Source organism: Bos grunniens, chromosome 3 (genome assembly GCF_055505025.1).
Source record: "Bos grunniens cultivar Pamir isolate PY7600 chromosome 3, Bosgru_T2T1.0, whole genome shotgun sequence".
Taxonomy (NCBI): Eukaryota; Metazoa; Chordata; class Mammalia; order Artiodactyla; family Bovidae; genus Bos; species Bos grunniens.
In genome coordinates, this window is record NC_141167.1 from 39,424,400 (window position 1) to 39,447,431 (window position 23,032).

The 23,032-nt window shown below is 38.9% G+C and overlaps 2 protein-coding genes across 31 annotated transcripts in view; one reads left to right on the forward strand and one right to left on the reverse strand.

The window, feature by feature from the left end:
- ITGB3BP (integrin subunit beta 3 binding protein) overlaps positions 1–5,740 on the reverse strand; it is a 106,857-nt gene extending 101,117 nt beyond the window's left edge. For all 22 annotated transcript variants that reach the window (XR_015160182.1, XR_015160180.1, XR_015160176.1 and 19 more), the window contains exon 1: positions 5,599–5,740. Coding sequence is in view for 6 of the 22 variants with exons in the window: in XM_086390342.1 (XP_086246468.1) it covers positions 5,599–5,603 (5 nt within the window). In the remaining 16 variants the exon portion in view is untranslated. The remainder of the gene's footprint in view (positions 1–5,598) is intronic.
- EFCAB7 (EF-hand calcium binding domain 7) overlaps positions 5,737–23,032 on the forward strand; it is a 56,458-nt gene continuing 39,162 nt past the window's right edge. For 7 of the 9 annotated variants that reach the window (XR_015160170.1, XR_015160174.1, XR_015160173.1 and 4 more), the window contains exons 1-3: positions 5,737–6,111; positions 8,091–8,278; positions 22,585–22,796. Coding sequence is in view for 3 of the 9 variants with exons in the window: in XM_086390322.1 (XP_086246448.1) it covers positions 8,092–8,278; positions 22,585–22,796 (399 nt within the window). In the remaining 6 variants the exon portion in view is untranslated. The remainder of the gene's footprint in view (positions 6,112–8,090; positions 8,279–22,584; positions 22,797–23,032) is intronic. The other 2 variants (XR_015160172.1, XM_086390325.1) reach the window with 1 other exon arrangement.

The window sequence follows — 23,032 nt, forward strand, 5'->3', positions numbered from 1 at the left end:
ACTATAGTTTTTTGCTTGTTCTTAAGCTTTATAAGGGCTTCCTTTGTGGCTCAGCTGGTAAAGAATCCACCTGCAAAGCCCAACACCTGGGTTCGATCCCTGGGTTGGGAAGACTCCCTGGAGAAGCGACAGTATTCTGGTCACTTCTAGTATTCTGGCCTGGAGAATTCCATGGACTGTATAGTCCATGGGGTCACAAAGAGTTGGACACAACTAAGCGACTTTCACTTTCATGCTTTATAAAGGTAATATGCTATATGTAATTTTCTACAAATTGGCTCTTTCATCCGGTATGTTTTTAAGATTCACCCATCCACTCTATTGTTATGGGACATTACTGTTATACTTCCTTTACATTAATTTAGGCCATGCATATTCCAAAATTACTTGTTATACTTTTTCCATGTCAACGATAAATTAGAGAGGAGATAGGTCACACAATCCCATGCCAAAAATGCCAAGTTCATATCAAAAAGTTATCATCTCAACATCACTTAAAAGCCATATCACTTTCACATATAACTTATCAAGATAACTTTTTGCACCATTATTTGTGACCCTGCAGTTCAACCACGTTGAAAACTAAAAGTTTCCTAACAATTATGGAGATCCTCTACCGAAGTACTTTTGCATTACATAACCATTAATTTCATCTTGAATCACTTTGCCAAAATTAACTCAGTGAAGTTGCTATATATCAACTTTATATATATACATATAAAGCTGCTATACAACTTTAAGGTCATGTATTTATTGTCAGAATATAATTACTGCAGACTCTCCTAAGATAACATGTACCAGTTAATATGTTAAGAAAACAGGTGTCCAAAAGGTCCACATTTAAAAGTTTTTAGGGGTTCCCTACTATCTACAGCAGAACACAAGCATACCTCAGGAAGTATCACTACTTATTATGCAAACACAAACCACATTCCACTGATTTCCTATTTGACAGGGAATTTGCAACGTTATCCTCATAGTTTTGTATAAGTGCTAACTGGGTTCTTTTTCTAGTGCAAGAGTACAAAGGCAAGTCTTTTTTCTTCATTCTGGGGAAAGGAAAACCTCTTTAATAATCCATAACTTCTAAAGGTATAAGTGAAACATATTTATTGGTACCTGTGTGTAGGATACCTTATTAGGTGCTGCTGCTGCTAAGTCATTTCAGTTGTGTCTGACTCTGTGCAACCCCACAGACGGCAGCCCTGCAGGCTCTGCCATCCCTGGGATTCTCCAGGCAAGAACACTGGAGTGGGTTGCCATTTCCTTCTCCAGTGCATGAAAGTGAAAACTGAAAGTGAAATCGCTCAGTCGTGTCTGACTCTTAGTGACCCCGTGGACTGCAGCCTACCAGGCTCCTCTGTCAGTGGGATTTTCCAGGCAAAAGTACTGGAGTGGGGTGCCATTGCCTTCTCTGTATTAGGTGCTAAGCTCTCTTAGCTAGAAAGTAGAGATAACAGCAGCATCTACCTCCCAAGGTCTTTTTTAGGATTCAATCAAAAAATGTAGGTAAACAGTTAATCACAGTATCCAAATCATAATTACACATTCAATAAATGTAGGTTATTATTTCTGTAAATCTTCCCACTTTCACATCAATTCTATTTCCTTCAGATGTTCCTCCTTCCACCTTGTGTTACTCTGCATTTGGCAAATACATGGGGAAACAATGGACAGTGACAGATTGTATTTTCTTGGGCTCCAAAATCACTGCAGATGGTGACTACAGACATGATGTTAAAAGATGCTTGCTCCTTGGAAGAAAAGCTATGACAAACGTGAAGGGAAGTGAAGCGAAGTGAAAGTTGCTCAGTCGTGTCCGCCTTTTTGTGACTCCATGGATTGCACAGTCCATGGCATTCTCCAGGCCAGAATACTGAAGCAGGTAGCCTTTCCCTTTAACAGGGGATCTTCCCAACCCAGGGATCGAACCCAGGTCTTGGGCATTGCAGGTGGATCTTTACCAGCTGAGCCACCAGGGAAGCCCAAGAATATTAGAGTGAGAGGCTTATCGCTTCTCCAGCAGATCTTCCCGACCCAGGAATTGAAAAGGGGTTTTCTGCATCCCAGACGGATTCTTCACCAACTGAGCTATGAGGGAAGCCCTGACAAACCTAGAGAGCATATTAAAAAGCAGAGACACTTCTTTACCTTCAAAGGTCCATCTAGTCAAAACTACGCTTTTTCCAGTAGTCATATACGGATGTGAGAGTTGGACTATAAAGAAAGCTGAGTGCCGAAGAGCTGATGCTTTTGAACTCTGGTGTTGGAGAAGACTCTTGAGAGTCCCTTGGACTGCCAGATCAAACCAGTCCATCCTAAAGGAAATCAGTCCTGAATATTGATTGGAAGGACTGATGCTGAAGCTGAAGCTCCAAGTCTTTGGCCACCTGACTCGAAGAACAGGCTCAGTGGAAAAGACCCTGATGCTGGGAAAGACTGAAGACAGGAGAAGAGGAGGACAGAGGATGAGATGGTTGGATGGCATCACCAACTCGAAGGACATGAATCCGAGCAAGCTCTGGGAGTTGGTGATGGACAGGGAAGCCTGGCGTGCTATAGTCCATTGGGTTGCCAAGAGTTGGACATGACTGTGAGACTGAACTGAACTGAAAATAATGGAGAAAAGTTACTCTAGAAGTGCACAGGAGGAGGGTACCTAAATCAGCATGGGGATAAGAGGCAGCCAGAGAACTTCATATATTACATATTATCTCCGCACTGATCATAGAAAACACCCTCTTCCAACAACACAAGAGAAGACTCTACACATGGACATCACCAGATGGTCAATACCAAAATCAGACTGATCATATTCTTTGCAACCAAAGATGGAGAAGCTCTATACAGTCAGCAAAAACAAGACCAGGAGCTGACTGTGGCTCAGATCATGAAATCCTTATTGCCAAATTCAGACTGAAATTGAAGAAAGTAGGGAAAATCACTAGACCATTCATGTATGACCTAAATCAAATCCCTTACCATTATACAGTGAAAGTGGGAAATAGATTTAAGGGACTAGATCTGACGGACATAGTGCCTGAAGAACTATGGACGGAGGTTTGTGACATTGTACAGGAGACAGCAATCAAGACCATCCCCGAGAAAAGGAAATGCAAAAAAGCAAAATGGCTCTCTGAGGAGGCCTTACAAAAAGCTGTGAAAAGAAGAGAAGTGAAAACAAAGGAGAAAAGGAAAGCTATACCCATTTGAATGCAGAGTTCCAAAGAATAGCAAGGAGAGATAAGAAAGCACTCCTCAAAGAAATAGAGGAAAACAACAGAATGGGAAAGACTAGAGATCACTTCAGGAAAATTAGAGATACCAAGGGAACATTTTATGCAAAGAGGGGCACAATAAAGGACAGAAATGGTATGGACCAAACAGAAGCAGAAGATATTAAGAACAGGTGGCAAGAATACAGAGAAGAACTGTACAGAAAAGATCTTCATAATCCAGATGATCAGGATGGTGTGATCACTCACCTAGAGCCAGACATCCTGGAATGTGAAGTCAAGTGGGCCTGAGGAAGCATTGCTACGAACAAAGCTAGTGGAGGTGATGGAATTCCAGTTGAGCTCTTTCAAATCCTGAAAGATGATGCTGTGAAAGTGCTGCACTCAATATGCCAGCAAATTTGGAAAACTCAGCAGTGGCCACAGGACTGGAAAAGGTCAGTTTTCATTCCAATCCCAAAGAATGTTCAAACGACTGCACAATTGCACTCATCTCACATGCTAGTAAAGTAATGCTCAAAATTCCCCAAACCAGGCTTCAATAATACATGAACTGTGAACTTCCAGACGTTCAAGCCGGTTTTAGAAAAGGCAGAGGAACCAGAGATCAAATTGCCAACAACTGCTGGATCATTGAAAAGGCAAGAGAGTTCCAGAAAAACATTTATTTCTGCTTTATTGACTATGCCAAAGCCTTTGACTGTGTGGATCACAATAAACTGTGGAAAATTCTTTAAGAGATGGGAATACCAGACCACCTGACCTGTCTCTTGAGAAATCTGTATGCAAGACAGGACGCAAGTTAGAACTGGACATGGAACAACAGACTGGTTCCAAATCAGGGAAGGAGTACTTCAAGGCTGTATATTGTCAGCCTGCTTATTTAACTTATATGCAGAGTACATCATGAGAAATGCTAGGCTGGAAGAAGCACAAGCTGGAATCAAGATTGCCGGGAGAAATATCAATAACCTCAGATACGCAGATGACATCACCCTTATGGCAGAAAGTGAAGAACTAAAGAGCCTCTTGATGAAAGTGAAAGAGGAGAATGAAAGAGTTGGCTTAAAGCTCAACATTCAGAAAACTTAAGATCATGGCATCACTTTATGGCAAATAGATGGGGAAACAGCAGAAACAGTGTCAGACTTTATTTTTTGGGTTCCAAAATCACTGCAGATGGTGACTGCAGCCAAGACATTAAAAGACACTTACTCCTTGGAAGAAAAGTTATGACCAACCTAGACAGCATATAAAAAGCAGAGACATTACTTTGCTAACAAAGGTCCATCCAGTCAAAGCTATGGTTTTTCCAGTAGTCATGTATTGATGTGAGAGTTGGACTATAAAGAAAGCTGAGCGTGGAAGAACTGATGCTTTTGAACAGTGGTGTTGGAGAAGACTCTTGAGAGTCCCTTGGACTGCAAGGAGATCCAACCAGTCCATCCTTAAGGAGATCAGTCCTGAATGTTTATTGGAAGGAGTGATGTTGAGGCTGAAACTCCAATACTTTGGCCACCTGATAGGAAGAACCGACTCATCTGAAGAGACCCTGATGCTGGGAAAGATTGAAGGCGGGAAGAGAAGCGGACGACAGAGGATGAGATGGTTAAATGGCATCACCGACTGAATGAACATGAGTGTGGGTAAACTCCGGGAATTGGTGATGGACAGGTAAGCCTGGCCTGCTGCATTCCATGGGGTCGCAAAGAGTCGGACACGACTGAGCAACTGGACTGAACTCAACTGATATATTATCTCCACTCATACCCCAAAGAAAACGTTCTTTACTGAGCTTTGAACAACAACAACAAAAGTCTACAGGGCAATGATAAGCAAGAAAACTAAAGCCTGAAGTTAAGTGATTCACTCAACGTTGGTCAGCTCTTTTCAGAACTGGCTACGCGTCCTCTTTTGAAAGATGAAATTTAGTTCTCTTGGGACCCGGTTCATGGGCTCTGCTACAAGTTTATAGGAACTTAACCACACTAATCTAGAAATTAAGGGGCTTTATCAAATTATACGGCGTTTTGCAATGTACTCTGGTCCTATTCTCGGTATGTTAAACATATTTGAAATTATTTCAAGCAATACATCACTAAATATAGCCCATAGCCTATAAAATCTGTCAAAAGCCTTGGAGAATCAGAATTAAAGTGAAGAAATACTACTAGATAAATAAAACTGGAAGGAAGAGAAGCAGAGTTGGGTTGGGGCACCAAGCACCAGGAACAGTCGGAGAAAGAGACAAATTTACTCTCTGAAAAGGACAACGGAAAAGGTTACTGGGCCACAAAATATCTACTCGTCTTGCTCACAGAGGTACCCAAACACAGCAACACCCGAAGGAAGAGATACTTACGGCATTTCGACTTTTAAGAATGCACCTCCGTCGCCAGATGAAAATCCCTAAGTAACTCCTTCCGTAAACAGAGAACCTTCTAAGAGAAACACTGAAGCCTGAAAAACGCGGGCCAACAGTCACTCGACGCTGTGCCACACTCAAAGAAGACCGCCGGAAACATTCCGCCAGCGACAAGGGATCCCAGTGTACGCCAGTAAGAGGGGAGGAGAGTCAACACATAGACAGCACTCAGCCCCTGCCAGGGCAACGCAGGGCCCTCTCTCAGGATTCTGACAAGAAGGCCCCCTGAAAAAACAGAGACAGAGCCATCTCTGTTCACTCTGGAATAAGTATCCGCAGATTTCTAGCAGGACCATTTAGGGAGGTGCTCCGCATCTTGTTTCCGGTGGCGGAGAGGTGCAGTTTCCATGGTAATTAAAAGAAGGCCGAGGACTGTACTGCTGCAGTGAGAGGATTGCGGAGGCTTTCAGGAGAATTGACTACGCTCCCCCGTTTGTGACCTGCAGTTAGGTAGCAAGCAACTCGCTGTCTCTCTCTTTGCCCGCTCCGTCCCTCACTGTTCGGCTTCCTTTTCTTCACCCGCATCTTTTATTACTTTGTCATACGTAGCCTTGCTCCATGTCTGTACTTAAAATGTACATATAAATGCGATTTTATTCCCAGAGTAATACAAAAAATAGAGAGATGTTGCCCGAGATCAGCCCTGAACGTATTTTACAGTGTAGGGACGGTGACTAGATGACTCTCTGTTTTCACTTGGCCCTCTAGAAGCCTTAGGCGCTTGTTAACAGTTTATTTTTCTTGCTATTGTGTGGCTGGTTATTTATGGAGCATTTGCTGCAATGTACTCTCTAGGCCCCTGTCTTGGTCTCAGGCTGGAGTTTTAAATGCAGGAGGTTTCCAAGCCTGAGGGGCTGAATTATATATTTAATTATGCTTCAGTTTAATCTCATATTACAGAGCGGGGGTGGGGGGTGGTGAAGAATTCTGGAACATTTTTGCTGTGGGATTTCCATTTGAGGGCGTCAGTTTATTTGGAAAGAACAGTTGAGGACAGTCTGAAACACACACACACAAAACCTTAAATTTCTAAGTTTCTGGCTTCAAAATGAACGTTCATTCTCCTTTCCTTATTGAAACAGATTTCTTTCACATTTGTGAAGATATGCGTGCACGCATATGTGTTTAAAAACTGTGATGCTTAATTATAGTTATACCAATTTGCAGTAACCAGACTGTGACACCACATCCCTGTGGGGTCCTTCTAAATCTGGTGTAAGATGAAAGTGTCAGGCAAGCGGTCTGTGTATTATAAATAGGGTACTTCATCCATGATAAGCGATTATTATCTTTCTTTCCCAAGTGTAAAAGACCTATATAATTCAAGAAGGTGTTAGTAATTTAGGCCTCCTGAGTAAGAATCCAATGAGTCCTGAAGGGGACCCTACCTGTGTCGTCTTATTGTTGAACTAGAAATATTCAATTTATTAGGTTGAAATGTATTTTTAGAAGTCAAAGCTGGGTAAAATAATGTTGGAAGCTGTTAGACCACCAGCACAGTTACTATAAGGCACCACTATAGTGCCTTATAGTAACTGTTGTACAAGAAACCTTTTATCACATTAAAAAAGAAGAAACTGTTACCGAAATTTACATGCTTTTGCTGCTTACTCTTAGCTGGGTGAGATCTCTGTCTCTCAATTTTCGTATCTGTAAAAGGTTCAGAAAGTACCTGACCACTGTAGTAGGTATGTATCAAGATGTATGACAGTTCTTTAAACTCTTATGAGCAGAGGTGCTGTATAAACCCCCAAATTATTGTTATTATTAACATTATTATTGGTGGTAATAGAATATAGTAAAACCGCAGGATAATGCTATACATGGGATTTTAAGAATTCAGTCATTTTAAATGTGGGGCTGCAGTATTGAGATGTTAGTGAAATGATGTGGTTGATGCTGCTATGGAGATGAATGCCAGCTGCCAATCACATTATATTCAAATTATCATTATGCTGGAGTTTCACTCTATAGTTTATTTAGCATTTATTATGTGCCTGGCACTGCTCTGTATGCTTCAAATGTGTTAGTTTAATTAATCCTCATGACAATCCTAGGAAGAGTCTCAACTGACTGTCCTCTAATTTTGAGAGAATAAATGCATGCTTTTCCTTTGCCCTATGAGTCTTCTTTTGTATTTATGTTACATCTTTGTTTTAGCTTTGTTCTTTGGGTTCTCATGTATATATTGTGTGTATATATATGTATATATAATATATTTAGAAATCAACTGCCAAAAACTTATTCTAGTTTAACATATGATAATATAACCATATGCGTATTATAATGTACATCATTTTTCCACATATAAAAACCTTCATGTCTTTATTCTCCTCCCCCACCCACCACCACCATTTGAAAGCCAAAGTGACGTTTTCATTTTAGGACTACCAGTGACTAACACAAAATTTTAAATTATTTTTTAATAGAATGGCCATCAGTCCAGGAAGTGATGCAGCTTTCTCGGGTCAGAAACCAACGCATTCAGAGAGTCCTCGATCAAAGAAATTTCTGCTAACTGAAGAAGAGATATTTTATATGAGTTGTAGAGCTGCCTACTTAACTGTTTTCAAAAGCAGTTTAGATAACATTATTTCTAAAGATCAACTTTACTTAGGTAATTTTTTTGACTAAGTAGTTTTCCTTATTTGCTGAAGGTTAATAAAGCAGAAAGACTCCAATTAAAATTACATTGTTGAATCATTCCAGTTACTTAGTTAAGCTTGAGCAGTAGAAGTACATTATGCTATTGTGCCATTCTAATTTTATGTATTCATTTATTTTTGGCTGCACTGGGTCTTCCTTGCTCTGCACGGGCTTTCTCTAGTGGTGAGACGGAGATACTCTCTAGTTGGAGTGCATGGGCTTCTCACTGCAGTGGCTTCTCTTGTTGCAGAGCATGGGCTATAGGGTGCAGGACTTCAGTGATTGTGGTTCCTGGGCTCTGGAGCACAGGCTCAATAGTTGTGGCACATGGGTTTAGTTGCAATGTAGCATATGGGATCTTCCTGGACCAGGAATTGAACCCATGTCTCCTGTATTGGCAGGCAAATTCTTTACCACTGAGCCACCAAGGAAGCCCATATTATGTCATTTTATATAGCTACATAATCGAGGTTTGATGGTTAGATGTAGCCTACCAGGCTCCTCCGTCCATGTAATTTTCCCAGCAAAAATACTGGAGTGGGTTGCCATTTCCTTTTCCAGGGGATCTTCCTGACCCAGGGATCAAACCCGGGTCTCCTGCAGTGCAGGCAGACGCTTTACCATCTGAGCTACCAGGGAAGCCCTCACATAATCCAGGAGCTTCAAAATAAAACTTTCAATGTTTGTATGGATTCAGTTCAGCTCAGTTCAGTCGCTCAGTCATGTCCAACTCTTTGCAACCCCATGGACTGCAGCACGCCAGGCTTCCCTGTCCATCACCAACTCCTGGAGCTTCCTCAAACTCATGTCCATCAAGTCAGTGATGTCATCCAACCATCCCATTCCCTGTCTTTTCCAGTGAGTCAGTTCTTTGCATCAGGTGGCCAAAGTATTGGATTTCAGCCTCAACATCAGTCCTTCCAATGAATATTCAGGACTGATTTCCTTTAGGATGGACTGGTATGATCTTCTTGCAGTCCAATGGACTCTCAAGAGTCTTCTCCAACACCACAGTTCAAAAGCATCAGCTCTTTGGCACTCAGCTTTCTTTATAGTCCAACTCTCACATCCATACACGACTGCTGGAAAAACCATAGCTTTGACTAGACAGAACTTTGTTAACAAAGTAACGTCTCTGCTTTTTAATATGCTGTCTAGGTTTGTCAAAGCTTTTTTTCCAAGGAGCAACCATCTTTTAATTTCTTGGCTGCAGTCACCATTTGCAGTAATTTTGGAGCCCAAAAAATAAAGTCTGTCACTGTTTCCATTGTTTCCCCATCTATTTGCCATGAAGTGATGGGACTGTATGCCATAATCTTAGTTTTCTTTTTTTTTTAAAGCTTACACCAATAATTTGCTTTAAAATGTTTTTTTAAATTCTTATATTGGTATTTTAAGATTTACGATAATAGATTACAATGCTTTTGACAACTGAATCATTAGTCTAAATTTGACCTACACTGGAGAAAATGTAAAGGATATGTATGTATTTATATATATGTACACATATATCCACGTGGGTGTGTATTGAATGATTGTAAAAGGGCAGTATTAAAAAATAAGTAAAATTTTTAAAGAAAAGAATTTGAGGTTCTCTTTTTTAGGGATGAGGGTTTCAGAGAGTTGGTCTTCTGTTTTCATTATATTTAATTGTTAATTTTTTAATTGAAGTATGGTTGAATTACAATGTTAATTACTGCTGTACAACAAAATGACTCAATTATACAGATATCTATATCTGTATCTCTAAGAAGGCAATGGCACCCTACTCCAGTACTCTTGCCTAGAAAATCCCATGGGCAGAGGAGCCTGGAAGGCTGCAGTCCCCGGGGTCACTGAGGGTTGGACATGACTGAGCTACTTCACTTTCACTTTTCACTTTCATGCATTGGAGAAGGAAATGGCAACCCACTCCAGTGTTCTTGCCAGGATAATCCCAGGGACAGGGGAGCCTGGTGGGCTGCCAGTTCTATGGGGTCACACAGAGTTGGACATGACTGAAGTGACTTAGCATTAGCATATCTATATCTATCTATCTATACATTCTTTTTTCATATTCTTTTCCATTATGATTTATAACAGGATACTGAATTTAGTTCCCTATGCTATACAGTAGGACTTTGTTGTTTATCATTGTATATATACCAGTTTGCATTTACTAGTCTCAGACTCCAAATCCAACCCCTCCCACCCTTCTTCACCTTGGCAACCGCCAGTCTATTCTCTATGTCTGTGATTCTGTTTCTGTTTTATAGATAGGTTCAACTGTATTTTAGATTCTACATATAAGTGATATTATATGGTATTTGCCTTTATTTTTCTGACTTCTCTTAGTATGATAATCTCTAATTGCATTGATGTTGCTGCGAATGGCATTATTTTGTTCTTTTTTATGGCTGAGTAGTATTCCATTGTATTTATGTATCACGTCTTTTTTATCCATTCATATGTCGATGGACATTTAGGTGGTTTCTGTATCTTCACTATTGTGAATAGTGGTGTTGTAAACATAGGGATGCATGTATCATTTTGAATTATAGTTTTGTCTGGCTATACGCCCAGAAGTGGGCTTGCTGAGTCGTATGGTTATTCTGTTTTAATTTTCTGAGGAACCTCCTAACTGTTTTCCATGGTGGCTATACCAATGTTACATTCCCACCAACAGTGTAGGAAGGTTCCTTATTCTCCACACCATCTCAGCATTTGTTGTTTGTAAATTTTCTAATGATGGCCATTCTGACCAGTATGAGGTGGTACCTCATTGTAGTTTTGATTTGCAGATCACTCATACTTGGCAATGTTGAGGATCTTTTCTTGTGACTATTGGCCATCTGTATGTCTTTTTTGGAGAAATGTCTCTTTAGATCTTCTGCCCATTTTTCAGTTGGGTTGTTTGTTTTTTGTTGTTGTTGAGTTCTATGAGCTATTTGTTTAATTTGGAAATTAAGCCCTAATCCGTCATGTTGTTTGCAAATACTTTCTCCCATTGTGTTAGTTATTTTTTCATTTTGTTTGTGGTTTCCTTTGCTGTGCAAAAGATTGTAACTTTAAGTCCCATTTGTTTATTTTTGTTTTTATTTCTATTGCCTTGGGAGACTGACCTAAGAAAACATTGGTATGATTTATTTCAGAGAATGTTTTGTCTATGTTCTCTTGTAGGAGAGTCATGTCTTATGTTTGAGTCCTTAAGCCATTTTGAGTTTAGTTTTGGGTATAATGTGAGGATATGTTCTAACTTCATTGATTTACATGCAGCTATCCAGTTTTCTCAAAACCACTTGCTGAAGAGACTGTCTTTTTTACACTGTATAGTCTTACTTCCTTTGTTGAAGGTTCACTGACAGTAGGTGTGTGGGTTTGCTTCTGGGTTGTCTGTTCGGTTCCATTGGCCCATAGTCTGTATTTGTACCAATACCACATTGTTTCGACTACTATAATTCTGTAGTATTTTCTCAACTCTGGGATGGTTGTGCTTCCTGCTTTGTTCTTTTTCTTCAGGATTGCTTTGGCAATTCTGGGTCTTTTATGGTTCCATATGAATTTTAGGATTATTAGTTCTAATTCTGTGAAAACTGTCATGAGTAATTTGATAGGGATTGCATTGAATCTGTAGATTGCTTTGGGTAGTATGGCTATTTTAACAGTATTCTTACAGTCTAAGAGCATGGGATATCTTTCCATTTCTTTAAATCATCTTCAGTTTCCTTTATTAATGTTTTATAGTTTTTAGCATACATGTTTTTCACTTCCTTGGTGAGGTTTATTCCTAAGTATTTTATTTTGGGGGTTGTGATTTTAAAAGGTATTGTTTTTTTCATTCCCTTTCTGATACTTCATCATTGATGTACAGAAAGCAACCAATTTCTTTATGTTAATCTTGTATCCTGCTACCTTGCTGAATTCATTTATCAGTTCTTGTAGTTTTTGTATGGTGTCTTTAGGATTGTCTGTATATAGTATCATATCATTGGCATGTAATGACAATTTTACCTCTTCTCTTACAAATTGGCTACCTTTTGTTTCTTTTTCTTGTTTGATTGCTCTGGCTAGGACTTCAAATACTATGTTGAAGAGAAATGGTGAGAGTGGACATCCTTGTCGTGTTCCAGATTTTAGCAGAAAGGCTTTCAACTTTTCACCATTGAGTGTTATATGAACTGTGGGTTTGTCATAAATAGCATGTACTATTTTGGGATATGTCCCCTCTATACCCACTTTGGTAAGAGTTTTTATCATGAATGAATGTTGAATTTTTTCAAATGCTTTTTCTGCATCTACTGAGATGATCTTGTGGTTTTTGACTTTTGTTTATATGATGTATCAGAAACAAAATGGACTGATTTGCATGTGTTGAACCATCCTTGTGAACTTGGAATGAATCCCAGTAGGTCATGGTGTATGATCTTTCTTATATGTTGTTGGATTTGGTGTACTAACATTCTGTTGAGAATTTTTGAATCTGTACTCATCAGAGATATTGGCCTAGTTTTCTTTTTTGATGGTGTCTTTGTCTGGTTTTGGTAGCAGAGTGATGGTGGCTTCATCAAATGTCCTTGGGAGTGTTCCTCCTCTTTAACTTTTTCGAAGAGTTTGAGAAGGGTCAGTATAAGTTCTTTTTTGTGTGTTTGGTAGAATTCACCTGTAAAGCCATCTGGTCCTATAGACTTTTGTTTGTGGGGACTTTTTAAATTACAAAGTGAAAGTGAAAGTTGGTCAGTCCTGTCTGACTGTTTGCGACCACACAGACTATACAGTCCATGGAATTCTCCAGGCCAGAATACTGGAGTGGGTAGCCTTTTCCTTCTCCAGGGGATCTTTCCAACCCAGGGATCGAACCCAGGTCTCCCACATTGCAGGCAGATTCTGTACCAGCTGAGCCACAAGGATAGCCCCCTTTAAATTACAAAATCTATTTCAATTCTAGTGATCCATCTTTTCAAATTGTTCAAATTATATATTTCTTCTTTTTTAAAAAATCTATTTCCTTGTGGTTTAATTTTGGTGGCTGTTTGTTTCCAGTAAATATACAGGTTTCTAGGACAAGAAACTTGTCCATATCTTTTTGGTTGTCAAATTTGTTTTCATATGATTATTCCCTTATGGTGAGTTATCAGTTATGTCTCTTTTTTTAAATTTCTTATTTTATTTATTAGTGTTCTCTCTTCTTCTTGGTAAGCGTGGCCAGAGGTTTGTCAATCTTGTTTATCCATTCAAAGAACCAGATTTTGTTTTGTTTTGTTTTCTTTTACTTTTTCTATTTTTTTAAAATCTCTATTTTATTTCCTTTCTGATGTCTATTACTTTCTTCTTTTTGCTGACTTCAGGTATTGTTTGTTTTTCTTTTTCTAATTCTTTTAAGTGGTAGGCTAGGTTATTTATTTGAGATTCTTCTTGTTTTGTGAGGAAGGTCATATTGCTTCCTTCATATGAATTTCCCTCTAATAACTGTTTTTTTAAATTTATTGATTTTTTAATTGAAGGGTAATTGCTTTACAGAATTTTGTTGTTTTCTGTCAAACCTCAACATGAATCAGCCGTAAGTATATATATATATATATATCCCCTCCCTTTTGAACCTCCCTCCCATCTCCCTCCCCATCCCACCCCTCTAGGTTGATACAGAGCCCCTGTTTGAGTTTCCTATGCCATACAGCAAATTCCCATTGGCTATCTATTTTACATATGGTAATATAAGTTTCCATGTTACTCTCTCCATGCATCTCACCCTCTCCTCCCCTCTCCCCATGTCCATAAGTCTATTCTCTATGTCTGTTTCTTCATTGCTGCTGCTGCTGCTGCTAAGTCACTTCAGTCGTGTCCAACTCTGTGCGACCCCATAGACAGCAGCCCACCAGGCTCCACCATCCCTGGGATTCTCCAGGCAAGAACACCGGAGTGGGTTGCCATTTCCTTCTCCAATGCATGAAAGTGAAAAGTCATTGCTGCCCTGTAAATAAATTCTTCAGTACCATTTTTCTAGATTCCGTATATATGCATTAGAATACAATATTTATCTTTCTTTCTGACTTACTTCACTCTGTATAATAGGTTCTAGGTTTGTCCATCTCATTAGAACCGACTCAGATGTGTTCCTTTTTACGACTGAGTAATATTCCGTTGTGTATATGTACCACAATTTCTTTATCCATTCATCTGTCGATGGACATCTAGGTTGCTTCCATGTTCTACCTATTGTAAATAGTGCTGCAGTGAACAATGGGATACATGTGTCTTTTTCAATATTGGTTTCCTCAGGGTATATGCCTAGGAGTGGGATTGCTGGGTGATATGGTGGTTTTATTCCTAGGTTTTTAAGGAATCTCCATACCGTCTTCCATAGTGGCTGTATCAATTTACATTCCCACCAACAGTGCAACAGGTCTTTTCTCCACACCCTCCCCAGCATTTACTGTTTGTCAACTTTTTGATGGGGGCCATTCTGACTGGTGTGAGGTGATACCTCATTGTAGTTTTGATTTGCATTTCTCTAATAATGGGAGATGTTGAGCATCTTTTCATGCGTTTGTTAGCCATCTCTATGTCGTCTTTGGAAAAATGTCTGTTTAGGTCTTTTTCCCACTTTTTGATTAGGTTGTTTGTTTTTCTGGTGTTAAGTTGTATGAGCTATTTGTATATTTTGGAAATTAATCCTTTGTCAGTTGTTTCATTTGCAATTATTTTCTCCCATTCTGAGGGTTGTCTTTTCACCTTGCTTATAGTTTCCTTTGCTGTGCAAGAGCTTTTAAGTTTAATCAGGTCCCACTTGTTTACTTTTGCTTTTATTTCTGTTACTCCAGAAGGTGTGTCATAGAGGATCTTGCTTTGATTTATGTCATCGAGTGTTCTGCCTATGTTTTCCTCTAAGAGTTTTATAGTGTCTTGTCTTACATTTAGGTCCTTAATCCACTTGAGTTTATCTTTGTGTATGGTGTTAGGAAATGTTCTAATTTCATTCTTTTACATGTAGCTGTCCAGTTTTCCCAGCACTATATATTGAAGAGGCTGCCTTTGCCCCATTGTATATTCTTGCCTCCTTTGTCAAAAATAAGATACCCACAGGTGCATGGGTTTATTTCTGGGCTTTCTATCTTGTTCCCTTGGTCTATATTTCTGCTTTTCTGCAAGTACCATACTGTCTTGATGACTGTAGCTTTGTAGTGTAATCTGAAGTCAGGAAGATTGATTCCTCCAGCTCCATTCTTCTTTCTCAAGACTGCTTTGGCTATTTGGGGTCTTTTTTGTTTCCATATGAATTGTGAAATTTTTTGTTCTAGTTCTGTGAAAAATGCCATTGGTAATTTGATAGGGATCACACTGAATCTGTAGATTGCATTTGGTAGTAAAGTCATTTTCACAGTATTGATTCTTCCTACCCAGAAACATGGACTATCCCTACATCTGTTTATATCGTCTTTGTTTTCTTTCATTAGTGTCTTATAATTTTCTGTGTACAGTTCTGTTGTCTCCTTAGGTAAGTTTATTCCTAGATATTTTATTCTTTTCGTTGCAATGGTGGATGGGATTGAGTCCTTATTTCTCTTTCTGATTTTTCGTTGTTAGTATATAGAAATGCAAGTGATATATGTGAATTGATTTTGTATCTTGCAACTTTGCTAAATTCACTGGTTAGCTCTAGTAATTTTCTGATACTATCTTTAGGGTTTTCTATGTACAGTATCATGTCATCTGCAAACAGTGAGAGCTTTACTACTTCTTTTCTGATCTGGATTCCTTTTATTTCTTTTTCTTCTCTGATTGCGGTAACTAGGACTTCCAGAACTAAGTTGAATAATAGTGGTGAAAGTGGACACCCTTGTCTTGTTTCTGATCTTAGGGGGAATGCTTTCAGTTTTACACCATAGAAAAAAATGTTTGCTGTAGCTTATCATATATGGCCTTTACTGTGTTGAAGTAGGTTCCTTCTATGCCCATTTTTTTGAAGAATTTTAATCATAAATGGGTGCTGAATTTTGTCAAAGGCTTTTTGCATCTATTGAGATTATCATATGTTTTCTATCTTTCAATTTGTTAATATGGTGTATCACATTGATTGATTTGTGTATATTGAAGAATCCTTACATCCCTGGAATAAACCCAACTTGATATTGAAAGCAGAGACATTACTTTACCAACAAAGGTCCGTCTAGTCAAGGCTATGGTTTTTCCAGTAGTCATCTATGGATGTGAGAGTTGGACTGTGAAGAAAGCTGAGCGCCGAAGAATTGATGCTTTTGAACTGTGGTGTTGGAGAAGACTCTTGAGAGTCCCTTGGACTGCAAGGAGATCCAACCAGTCCATTCTAAAGGAGATCTGCCCTGGGATTTCTTTGGAAGGAATGATATTAAAGCTGAAACTCCAGTACTTTGGCCACCTCATGTAAAGAGTTGACTCATTGGAAAAGACTCTGATGCTGGAAGGGATTGAGGGCAGGAGGAGAAGGGGACAACAGAGGATGAGATGGGTGGATGGCATCACTGACTTGATGGACGTGAGTCTGAGTGAACTCTGGGAGCTGGTGATGGACAGGGAGGCCTGGCGTGCTGCGATTCATGGGGTCGCAAAGAGTCGGACATGACTGAGCGACTGAACTAAACTAAACACATGGTGTATGAGCTTTTTGATGTGTTGCTGAATTCTGTTTGCTAAAATTTTGTTGAGGATTTTTGCATCTATGTTCGTCAGTGATATTGGCATGTAGTTTTCTTTTTGTGTGTTGTCTTTGTCTGGTTTTGGTATCAGGGCGAAGGTGGCCTCGTAGAATGAGTTTGAAAGTGTTCCTTCCTCTGCAATTTTTTTAAAGAGTTTTAGAAGGATAGGCATTAGCTGTTCTCTAAATGTTTGATAGAATTCTCCTGTGAAGCCACCTGGTCCTGGGCTTTTATTTTTTGGGAGATTTTTTATCACAGCTTCAATTTCAGTGCTTGTATTTGGGTTGTTCATAATTTCTGTTTCTTCCTGGTTCAGTCTTGGAAGATTAAACTTTTCTTAGAATCTGTCCATTTCTTCCAGGTTATCCATTTTATTGCCATAGAGTTGTTCATAATAGTCTCTTATAATCCTTTGTACTTCTGCATTGTCTGTTGTAACCTCTCCTTTTTCATTTCTAATTCTGTTGATTGGATTCTTCTCTCTTTTTTTCTTGATAAGTCTGGCTAAAGGTTTGTCAATTTTATTTATCTTCTCAAAGAACCAGCTTTTAGTTTTATCTGATAACCGCTTTTTATGCATCCCATGATTTTGTAAGGTTGAGTTTTCCATTATATTTTAAACTCTTCTGGTTGCACATATCCCACAAACCAGTGAATTTGGTCCTTACTAGGTGTGTCAAATGACTTGGTGGTCTTTATTCTTGAGAGTGTGGTAAACAGAAATACCAGATAATATTATATTCATGTCAGTTCCATCAAGGCAAATAACTTTAGGAGTAGAGAAACTGAGTTATTGTATCAACTTCAGAAGCACTTTCCTGAAATAAAAATCTGACATATTTTTGCAACAAGGTCTTAGATTTGTATGCAATAAGATTTCTATTTGAGGAAATATAAAATTTCAAATCATTGCAATTTATATTTTATTTTAATTTGAGTTTTGTCTGTGCTTTTGAAAGTTGGTTGAGATCATGAATTTACTAAGTTTAAAGGTTTAACATGCCTTCTGCTACTGTGGCATTTAGTTGGTATTAATAAATCAATGAGTATGTATTACTCAGGTGCTATCAGTCTTACAGAACTATCTGGGAGGATAATAATGCAATGCTTACCTTTTCAGCTTTTGGTTTTATTGTAGAATAGTCTTTGTAAAATTGCAATGAAAGCTTTCAGATAATCTAGATTTTAACAAACTGGTCTTGTGAATCAGTGATGTCTCTTTCTTAACTATCGTGCTTTTCATTGGTATCCATCCATCTTTTATGTACATACCATGTGTTTTGACATTCCATTTCAAAATAGGATAAAGCAGTTTCTTTTTCTTTCCCCAAAGTTTCTTTTTGTCCCCCCAACTTACCAGTAATATAGGTATTATAAACTCATGTCAAAGCTTAAAATAAACCCTGGCAAAAGGTCAGTATTTTGGTGTAAACCTTTAACCATCTACAGTTACACAGTTTTTTCACTGTTTGTTGTCATTGTTGTTGTTCAGTAGCTAAGTTGTGTACAACTCTTGGGTACCTTGTGGACTGCAGCATGCCAGGCTCCTCTGTCCTCTGCTGTCTCCTGGAGTTTGCTCACATTCATGTCCATTGAGTCGGTGATGCTATCCAACCGTCATCCTCTGTCACTCCCTTCTCCTTTTCATTGTTATGGGACTTAACAGTGAGCTCCAATTCTAAAACTAAAGACTAAAGTTACATTAGTATTTACTAAATTTTACCTGTTTCTTAGATATGGAAATGTATAACTACTACATATTTTGGCATAATTTTATTCTGAGAAAGTTGTTCTTTTAAACAACCTAGTACATTTAAAAAGCATTTTATTATTGAAGATAGCAATAAGCATTTGAGCTGCCACTTGTGGGAAAGAGTTATGCATCCATTTTCACAGAGCTGGACAGAAAAAACACCCTTTTCCAACAACACAAGAGACAACTCTACACATCAGTTCAGTTCAGTCGCTCAGTAGTGTCCGACTCTTTGCCACCCCATGAATTGTAGCACATCAGGCCTCCCTGTCCATCACCATCTCCTGGAGTTCACTCAAACTCACGTCCATCGAGTCAGTGATGCCATCCAGCCATCTCATCCTCTGCCGTCCCCTTTTCCTCCTGCCCCCAATCCCTCCCAGCATCAGAGTCTTTTCCAATGAGTCAACTCTTCACATGAGGTGGCCAAAGTACTGGAGTTTCAGCTTTAGCATCATTCCTTCCAAAGAAATCCCAGGGCAGATCTCCTTCAGAATGGACTGGTTGGATCTCCTTGCAGTCCAAGGGACTCTCAAGAGTCTTCTCCAACACCACACTTCAAAAGCATCAATTCTTCGGCGCTCAGCTTTCTTCACAGTCCAACTCTCACATCCATACATGACCACAGGAAAAACCATAGCCTTGACTAGACGGACCTTTGTTGGCAAAGTAATGTCTCTGCTTTTGAATATGCTATCTAGGTTGGTCATAACTTTCCTTCCAAGGAGTAAGCGTCTTTTAATTTCATGGCTGCAGTCACCATCTGTAGTGATTTTGGAGCCCCAAAAAATAAAGTCTGACAATGTTTCCACTGTTTCCCCGTCTATTTCCCATGAAGTGATGGGACCAGATGCCATGATCTTCGTTTTCTGAATGTTGAGCTCTAAGCCAGCTTTTTCACTCTCCTCTTCCACTTTCATCAAGAGGCTTTTTAGTTCCTCTTCACTTTCTGCCATAAGGGTGGTGTCATCTGCATATCAGAGGTTATTGATATTTCTCCTGGCAATCTTGATTCCAGCTTGTGCTTCTTCCAGGCCAGCGTTTCTCACGATGTACTCTGCATATAAGTTAAATAAGCAGGGTGATAATATACAGCCTTGACTTACTCCTTTTCCTATTTGGAACCAGTCTGTTGTTCCATGTCCAGTTCTAACTGTTGCTTCCTGACCTGCATGGACATCACCAAATGGTCAATACCAAAATCAGATTGGTTACATTGTTTGCAGCCAAAGACGGGAAACTATACAGTTAGCAAAAACAAGACCTGGAGCTGACTGTGTCTCAAATCATCAGCTCCTTATAGCAAAATTCAGGCTTAAACTAAAGACAGTGAGGAAAACCACTGGGTCCTTCAGGTATGACCTAAATCAAATCGCTTATGATATACAGTAGAGGTGGTGAATAGATTCAAGGGGTTAGACCTGGTAGACAGAGTGCTTAAAGAACTGTGGATGGAGGTTTGTAACATTGTACAGGAGACAGTGACCAAAACCATCCCAAAGAAATGTAAGAAGGCAAACTGAGGAAATGGCTGGGAAAAGAAGAGAAGTGATACGCAAAGGAGAAAGGAGAGGGTATACCCAACTGAATGCAGAATTCCAGAGAATAGCAAGGAGAGAGAAGAAGGGCTTCTTAAATGAACAGTGCAAAGAAATAGAGGAAAATAATAGAACAGGAAAAACTAGTCATCTCTTCAAGAAAATTGGAAATCTCAAAGGAACATTTCGTGCAAGGAGGGGCATGATAAAGGACAGAAACGTAAAGGACCTAATAGAGGCAGAACAGATTAAGAAGAGGTGGCAAGAATACACAGAACTGTACAAAAAAGGTCTTAATGACCCACCACAAGCATGATGGTTTGGTCACTCACCTAGAGCCAGACATCCTGGAGTCTTAAGTGTGCCTTAGGAAGATTACTACCAACAAAGCTAGTAGAGTTGATGGAATTCCAGCTGACCTGTTTCAAATCCTTAAAGATGATGCTGTTGAAAGTGCCACACTCAATATGTCAGCAAATTTGGAAAACTCAGCAGTGGCCAGAAGACTGGAAAAGGTCAGTTTTCATCCCAATTCCAAAGAAGGGCAGTGCTAAAGAATGTTCAGACTATCAAACAATTGCATTCACTTCCCATGCTGGTAAGGTTATTTTCAAAATCCTTCAAGCTACTTCAGCAGTACTTGAATTGAAAACTTCAAGATGTACAGGCTAGGTTTAGAAAAGGCAGAGGAACCAGAGATCAAATTGCCAACATCTGTTGGATTATAGAGAAAGCAAGGGAATTCCAGAAAAACACCTACTGTTGTTTCTTTGACTACACGAAAACCTTTGTGTGGATCACAACAAATTTTGGAAAATTCTTAAAAGAGATGGTAATACCAGGCCACCTTACCTGCCTCCTGAAAAATCTGTATGCAAGTCAAGAAACAACAGTTAGAACCTAACATGGAATAACTGACTGGTTTAAAATTCAGAAAGAAGTACAAGGCTGTATATTGTCATTCTCTTGTTTAACTTTTATGCAGAATATATCATGTGAATTGCCAGGCTAGAGGAAGTTCAAACTGGAATCAAGATTGCCAGGAGAAATATCAATAACCTCAAATATGCAGATGATACCACCATAATGGCAGAAAGTAAAGAGGAACTAAAGAGCCTCTTGATGAGGGTGAAAGAGGAGAGTGAAAAAGCTGGCTTAAAACTCAACATTCAAAAAACAAAGATCATGACATCTGGTTCCATCATTTCATAATGAGTAGAAGGGGAAAAAGTGAAAGTAGTGACAGATTTTTCTCTTCTTGGGCTCCAAAATAACTGTGGATGGTGACTGCAGCCATGAAATTAGAAGACACTTGCTTCTTGAAAGGAAAGCTATGGCAAACCTAGATAGCATATTAAAAAGCAAAGACATCACTTTGCCGACAAATGTCCATATAGTCAAAGCTGTAGTCTTTCCAGTAGTCATGTACAGATGTGAGAGTTGGACCTTAAAGAAAGCTGAGTGCTTAAGAATTGATACTTTGATTTGAACTGTGGTGCTGGAGAAGACTCTTGAGAGTCCCTTGGACAGCAAGGAGATCAAACCAGTCAATCCTAAAGGAAATCAACCGTGAATATGCATTGGAAGGACTGATGCTGAAGCTGAAGCTCCAATAGTTTGGCCACCTGATGCGAAGAGCTGACTCATTGGAAGAGACCCTTATGCTGGGAAAGATTGAAGGCAAAAAGAGAAGAGAGTGACAGAAGATGAGATTTTTGGATAGCATCACCAGTTCAATGGACATAAACTTGGGCAAGCTCCAGGAGATAGTGAAGGACAGAGAGGTCTGGTGTGCTGCTGTCCATAGCATCGCGAAGAGTTGGATGAGACTTAGTGACCAAACAACAACGATGAACATTTTAGACATCATGACATTGACAGTAATATTCTCAAACTAATGATTTCCTCATAATTAAGATATTTGTTGAACCAGAAAAATAATAAATTATTCATTTTCTTTATTCTTATGTCCTCAAAACAATTAAGTGAATGATTGTTTTTAATCTGTTTTTTTCCTCCAGGCATTCTTATGCGGTAAATCAGATATTATCAATTAATTAAACTATGTAAGTTGGGAATAATGTCAGAATGGGAAGAACCTATTTAATTCTGGCATTAATACATTGAGAATTTGTAGCTGGTATAATAACATATATGTATATTTTCATATTTGAAAGGCATGTATTGATTTCACTAGACTATCAACACCAAAGTTAATATATTGATATGTGTGTACTTTTATATAACATTATAGTGTATAATGATTTAAAGAAAAAATACACTTAAAATACTAATTCCAGATGTTATTGTAACAAATAATACTTGTTTTATTGGGCAGCTCTTCAGCACGCAGGAAGAAATCCATCCCAAAAGACCATTAATAAGTATTGGACTTCTCAAACTGCCAAACTGAATTTTGATGATTTTTGTATAATTTTAAGAAAGGAAAAACCAACCTCAAAAGCAGAATTGCTAAAATCATTTAAGCAATTAGATGTAAATGATAATGGCTCTATTTTACACACTGATCTTTATAAGCTTCTAACAAAGGTAAGATCTGTCAAACAGTTTTATAATATGCCTATTTTGCAAAACAACTTGGAATCTAGCTTTGGCTACCAAAGTCCACATAAGAAAGAACTGTTTCACTGGCAGGTGAAATGAATCACTTATATATTGTTTGTAAAGTACTTAAGGATCCTTCTGTATGAAGTATGCTTTTTGAAAAAAAGAGAGTATAAAATTGAGCCTATGTTGTGCTCCTTTGCAATTCTTTCCTGCCAGAA